This window comes from Orycteropus afer, unplaced genomic scaffold (assembly GCF_000298275.1).
Source record: "Orycteropus afer afer isolate SDZICR_OR568_19922 unplaced genomic scaffold, OryAfe1.0 scaffold00605, whole genome shotgun sequence".
Lineage (NCBI taxonomy): Eukaryota > Metazoa > Chordata > Mammalia > Tubulidentata > Orycteropodidae > Orycteropus > Orycteropus afer.
In genome coordinates, this window is record NW_006922192.1 from 1,195,895 (window position 1) to 1,202,586 (window position 6,692).

A 6,692-nucleotide genomic window follows, 5' to 3' on the forward strand; every position below is an offset into this window, starting at 1 on the left:
GGGAGAGGGAGGAGGGGAGGGTGGGGGAGGGGAAGGCCAGCGTGGACACCGTGCTCCCTCTTGCTGTGAAGGTGAACGGTAGCTGTCTCCCTCACTCAGCTCCCCAGCTCTGTGAGGAAAGGAGGCTGTTTGTGGACAGCGCTGGTGGCAGACAGGTGTGAAAGGTGTTACGGCAGCGTGTGTGGTGATTGAATGGGGGTGATGCAGCCGGTGGGTGGCTACCCCTCTCTGCATGGACTCCACGCCCAGCATCACGCCCGGCACTGCGTGGAGAGAGAGACAGACGCACTCATGAGGCCTGTGCCCGAGAAGCAGACATAACGCTGTCTTCCCACCTAGCTGATGGTCTACAGAGGCAGTGGCTGTTTCTTGCTATGATCGTACTACGGGATCCTCGAGAGGGAGAGGCCCTTCCCCTCCGCACTCACCCCTCCCTCTTCCTGGAACCCCCGCCCTCCCCTCCTGCCTCCTTCCCTTCCCCCCTCCCCACTCCCCACTGCTCAGGCCTCAGTGGGTCTCCTGGCCCCCACCCTACACTGACACCACTCTTGGGGCCAACCCACTCCCTCTCTGCAGAAGTGCCTCCAGCCTCAGCTCCTGTGTAACCCTCTGGGCTCCCCGGAGCTCTCCAGCCACCTGCCTTCCCAACTAGCACCCACCTACCTCCTGTGGCTGATGCCAGATGGGAGCCTCAAGCCCAGAAGCAAATCTGGGACCCTGAGCCCACTCATTCTAAGGAGAGAAGTGAGTGAGTGAGTGAGTGAGTGAGTAATGGGTAAGTGAATGGGTGAGTGAATTGGTCAGTGGTGGGTGAATGAGTGAATGAGTCAGTGAGTGGAGAGTGAGTGGGTGCATGAGAGAATGAGTGACTGAATGGCTGAATTAATGACTGAGTGAATGAGGTAGTGAGTGAATGAGTGAGGGAGCAGATAGCTGAGGGAATGAATGCATGAGGAGTGAATGAATGAGTGGATGGCTGAGAGTGAGTGAATGAATGAGTGAGTGGGTGACTGAGAATGAGTGCATGAGGAGTGAATGAATGAGTAGATGGCTGAATGAGTGAGTGGGTGACAGAATGAGTGCATGAGGAATGAATGAATGAGTGGATGGCTGAGGGAGTGAGTGCACGAGGAGTGAATGAGTGAGTGAGCTCAACCCTGACCGGTCAGCACTAGCATTGTGGTCACTCCTGAGTGGCCTCCTGGTGTTTCCCTGCAGGGTGACGTCCTGACCACCAAGTACCAGGTGGACCTCGGGGATGGTTTCAAAGCCATGTATGTGAACCTCACTCTGACTGGGGAGCCTGTCCGGCACCGCTACGAGAGCCCCGGCATCTACCGTGTGTCTGTCCGGGCAGAGAACACAGCGGGGCGGGATGAGGCAGTGCTGTTCGTCCAGGTTAACTGTAAGTCTGCCACCCTTGAAGGCTGAGCACCCTAGGACGAGAGGACCTGGTCCCTGGGAAAAGCGTAGGGAGTCCCTTAGGGATGCTGCAGCCCCAGAGACCTCCTAATGGCAAGCCCAGGAGCAGGAGTCGGGCCACCTGGGGCAGTAGGGTCAGTGATGATGATGGTGGTGTGATGAGGATGGTAGTGCTGTGATGGTGGCAGTGGTGGTGATGGTGGTGGTTCTATAGATGGTGGTGGTGGTGGTGGTGATGATGGTGGTGGTGGTGGTGGTGGTGTGATGAGGATGGTAGTGGTGTGATGGTGGCAGTGATGGTGGTGGTGGTGGTTCTATAGATGGTAGTGATGGTGGTGGCATGATGAGGATGGTAGTGGTGTGTTGGTGGCAGTGGTGGTGACGGTGGTGGTGTGATGAGGATGGTAGCGTGTGATGGTGGCAGTGGTGGTGGTGGTGGTGGTGATGATGGTGGTAGTGGTGGTGGTGTGATGGGGATGGTAGTGGTATGATGGTGGCAGTGGTGGTGGTGGTGGTGGTGGTGATGATGGTGGTGGTGGTGGTGGCATGATGAGGATGGCAGTGCTGTGATGGTGGCAGTGGTGATGATGGTGGTGGTGTGATGAGGATGGTAGTGTGTGATGGTGGCAGTGGTGGTGGTGGTGGTGGTGTGATGAGGATGGTAGCGTGTGATGGTGGCAATGCTTCCTCAGTGGTGATGGTGACAGTGGTGATGCTGGTGGAGGCATTGGTGCTAATGGTGATGGTGGTGGTGGTATAGGTAGTGATGGTGTTGATGGTGGCAGTGGTTTCCAGGTAGTGGGGGTAGTGGAGTTGATGTAGGAAATGGTAGTAGTGATGATGATGGTGGTGGTTGTGGGGATGGTGGTGGTGTCAGTGATGGTGGTGATGATGGTATGGTGGCAGTTGTGGTGATGGTGCTATAGTTGGTGGCGATGGTAGTACAGTTAATGGTGATGGCGGTGAAGGTGATGGTGGTAGTGGAGGTAGCAGTCATGGTGGTGGTGGAGGTGGTAGGTGATGGTGTGGTGGTGGTTGTCGTGATGGTGGGCTAGTTGGTGGTGATGATGGTGGGACTGATGGTGGAGGTGGTGGTGATGGTGGTGGAGGTCACAGATGATGGTGATGATGGTGGTGATGGTGGTGATGGTGGTGGAGTTGGTGATGATGGTGGAGTTGCTGGTGGAGTTGGTGATGGTGGGAATGGTGGTGATGGTTTTGATGATGATGGTGGTAGTAGTGAAGTTGGTGGGGACAGTGACCACTAAGCAGCCTCTGAATGCCCCGTGTCCTAATGCCCTCTGACCCCTGGCCTTTCTCTGAACCTTGCAGCCCCTCTGCAGGCCCTGTACCTAGAAGTGGTTCCTGTCATTGGCATCGACCAGGAGGTGAACCTCACGGCTGTGCTGCTGCCCCTGAACCCCAACCTCACTGTCTTCTACTGGTGGATTGGTCCCAGCCTGCAGGTGGGCTGGCCGCGGAGCCCTCACGGCCCTTCCTCCTGCGGTGCCTGTCCGGAGTGGAGGGTGTGAGCCCTCCGGGGGCACTGGGACAGGCTCATCCCACCCTCCTTCACTTGGCTCCTGCTTTGAGCATCTGGGGTCTCCTCTGTCCAAGTGCAGTGGACACAGAAGTGAATTGAGCTAGACCCCCTTTGCCTGGGGATCTGAGCCCGTGACTTAACCCCCATTAGGACAGGTGTCACAGGAGAGGTATGTGGGAGCTCCAGGAACAGGGAGGGGTTTCCAGTGGGGGTCAGGGAAGGCTTCCTGGAGGAGGCGTCATTGGGCTGGTCCAGGTCTCAGAGCTGTGCTCAGAGGCTTGTTCCTTGGGAGCAGTGGGAGCCATGGATAGTTCTTGAGCAGGGCAGCGCCTAACTCAGATCGGGCAGCTCTGAGGGCTTTGCAGGGTGGAGTTCCCCATTCTCAGGCTGCAGGGCCTCAAGACCCGGAGAGGCCTCCTCCCTGGCCCAGCAAGCCCCCAGGCGGGCCAGGCAGCAGCAGAGGGCCCGGGTGGGGCAGGGAAGGGCTGGACCCGGCTGTGGTTCCCCACAATGGGGAGGGCTGAGGAAGGGGCCTGGGCTCTGGGTTCAAGTCTCAGCTCAGCTACTTCCAGCTGAGCACTTCGGGGGCATCCCTTATGACGCAGCCCCTGCCTCCCCTCTGCTGGGATGCCTTCTTGTCTCCCAGGTGACATCGCCCTCCCATCAAAATGAGTGTCCTCACCCTCATGGGTGCCCAGCCTGAGCTGAGCACTGGGTACCAGGATGCAGGCCCCATGGTTCACACCTGTGGCCACAGGGGTGTGGAGGCCTCGGCCTGGCAGCCACGTCAAAAAAAAAATAGAACCAAACCCACTGCCGTGGAGTCGATTCCGACTCAGCGACACCCATTGGGTTTCTGAGGCAGTAAATCTTTACTGAAGTAGATTGCCCTTGTGCAGTGCGGCTGGTGGGTTTGAACCGCCAGCCTTCTGGTCAGCAGTCAGATGCCTCAGGCACTGTGCCACCAGAGCCCCTTGGTCCCACGGGGCAGAGGCTCGTGGTCACTGTCAGGGTGCGAGGGGCACCGGGAGACCTGCATCCACCTATGGCCGTAGAGCGAGCCCCATTTTAGCTTAGAACTGGACTGTCTTTGGGGTGTCCACCCCGCCCCGCCTGCCAGAGCCCTGACCCACCTGTGCCCTGCAGCCACTGCTGTCCCTGGAGAACTCGGTAACAACACGGTTTGCAGCTGCTGGGGACGTGCGGGTGACGGTGCAGGCTGCCTGTGGAAACTCAGTGCTGCAGGACTCCAGGGTGATCCGCGTGTTGGGTGAGTCGCGGGTGAGCGGCCGGTCAGTCACCCCGGGTGGGGGCTTGGGGGGTGGGGGCCCTGCGGGAGCATGTGGCGGGTCACCCCAGGTGAGTCCAGGGGCCGTGCTGCTGGTCACCCCAGGTGGGGGACCTGAGTGGGGGGCATGTGGCTGGTCACCATGGATAGGTCTGGGGGTTGTGCAGCCGTTCGCCCTAGGTGAGACCAGGGAGCGTGTGGCCAGTCACCCCTGGTGGGGAGCTGGGGGGTCATGCAGCTGGCACCCTGGGTAAGTCTGGGTCCAGCTTTTCACCCCAAGTGGGAGCCCTGCGGGGGGGGGTCGTGTGGCTGGCCACCCCGATGAGTCCTGGGGTCGTGTGGCCAGTCATCCCAGGTGCGGGCCCTGGGGGTCATACAGTCGGTCACCCCAGGTGAGTCCTGGGGCTTGTGTGGCAGGCCACCCCAGGTGGAGGCCGTGGAGGGTCATATAGCTGGTCACCCCATGTGAGTCCTGAGGCTCTTGTGGCTGGTCACCCCAGGTGAGGCCCTTGAGGGGTCATACACTCAGTCACCCCGTGTGAGTCTGAGGTCATGTGGCGACCACCCCAGGGGGTGCCCTGCATTGGGGAGCAGCCAGGTGGGCTCCCCACCCCCACCTGTCTGGCCCTGGAGTCTCCCAGCCCCTCTGGCCTCAGTTTCCCCTCTAGGGAACCAGCACTGTTGCCCCCGGGGTCACAGGGCTCCTCCCTCCCCTCACAGGCATCCACACAGCCTACAGGCCGCTCCCAGAGCGGAGCCGGGTGGGAGCCGGGCAGTGACCCCAAGGCCCTGGCCCTCTGGGCTCCGCTGTGGATTGTCCCTGAGGGCATCCTGTAGGAAGGGTCTTGTCACCAGGACTCTGCTGAGGGCCCTGCCCCCTTATTAGTGCTCACTGGGGGCTCTGAGCCCCCTTGAGAGACGCTTACGATGGACAAGGCTTGTGCGTGGGGAAGTGCCCGGCACACGGCTGCTGCAGCCTCACCCGTAACGGTTACGGGTTCGGTTAGAGTTAGGGTCCCGGTTCCGGTTCCGTTTGTTTCAGCAGCAGCCTCTGCTGCAGGCAGCAGCCCTCAGTTGAATCCTCGGTGGGCACCTGTGTGCAGAGGGGGGGGACTGGCTGCCCACACCGATCCTGGCTGACAGACCTCCCGTGGCCGCATCCTCATCCCCACGCCTGCCTGCACTGGGCTCGGGGCCTGGAGCCTGACCTAGTCCCTGTCTGGTCACAAAGCGCCTCCCTGGGGCCTCGCAGCCCACAGCCTCCTCCTCACATCACAGCGAGGAAAGGCTCAGGGAAAAGGCCGAGATGGAAATGTGGCCCCAAGGCTCTGGCTCAGGGGCTGCCCAGCACCCACTGCTTATGGGGCTAGGTGCCTGGGAGCCCAGGAAACGGGGAGAATGAGGCCAGGGCCTCTGCTGTCTCGGGGCTCTTAATCTGGTGGGGGGCCAGCCCGGGGACGTCGGGGGCGGGACGCTCATGGGTTACTGAAGCAGACCCCACAGAGCTGCAGCGGGCTCAGGGAGCGTGGTCATCATCCTTGTTGTCGTCGTCATTGTTGGGGTTATTATCACAGCCATTGCTCATGGCAGCAGAGAGGCAGGCCCCGCCTGGGACAACCCCCAGGCCGCCACGAACAGCGAAGGATCAAGGTTTCCCGACAAAGCCGGGGCCCCTCTGACTGTGTGAGGAGACTGCAGGGCGGTGGTCTGGGGCTCTGGAGTTGGGCGGCCGGGACCAGCCGCAGAGGCCACGGCCACCTGCCGGGCTGACCACGCTCCCGTCCCTGCCGCTTCCCAGACCAGTTCCAGGTCGTGCCACTGCAGTTCTCCAAGGACCTGGACGCCCACAATCCCAGCATCCCCGAGTGGAGGGAGGACGTCGGCCTGGGGGTCACCCGGCTCCTCTCCAAGGTGCTCCCTGCTCACTCCGGCCTCGAGTCTCACCCGGCCTGGGGGCGGCCTCGGTTTCAGGGAAGTGGGGCACCAGGGCCGCCAGGGCGGATGGGCAGATGTGCTGCCCCGAGTCTGATGTCGGGTGTCAGCCAGGCCCCTGGGCAGGGAGCTTGGAAGCCGGGAGTGGGGACAGGCAGCCGAGAAAACCTCAGAGCAGGCGCCACACCCTCCAGGACACTCACAGACAGGGCCACAGCCCTGTCCTCCAGGAGTCAGGAGTTTCCTTAAAGCCTTTCCACATTTCCTGAGAGAAGGAAGAGCCGCCACTGCTACTTTCAGGGAGAGGGCAGGGAGCAGGCCCGAGAAGGGCGGCAGTGTGGAGCCAGCCAGCCCCTAGAGACCCACCGAGGCCGCCCTCAGTAGGAAGCCACTCTGTCTCCCTCAGCCCGACTAGTATGGGCACCGTTTACTGGGCTTTGAAGGGTGAGTAGGAGTTTGCCAGGTGGGACTGCACTGGAGTAGGTTTCCAGGACTGAGAGGGATGAG

The 6,692-nt window shown here is 61.1% G+C and overlaps 1 protein-coding gene across 1 annotated transcript in view; it reads left to right on the forward strand.

Moving 5' to 3' along the window:
- Positions 1-6,692, forward strand: part of SORCS2 (sortilin related VPS10 domain containing receptor 2) — a 117,707-nt gene that overhangs the window by 86,217 nt on the left and 24,798 nt on the right. Inside the window, exons 15-18 of the mRNA XM_007956317.1 lie at positions 1,219-1,405; positions 2,755-2,888; positions 4,112-4,235; positions 6,052-6,164. Of these exons, the coding sequence (XP_007954508.1) occupies positions 1,219-1,405; positions 2,755-2,888; positions 4,112-4,235; positions 6,052-6,164 (558 nt within the window). The remainder of the gene's footprint in view (positions 1-1,218; positions 1,406-2,754; positions 2,889-4,111; positions 4,236-6,051; positions 6,165-6,692) is intronic.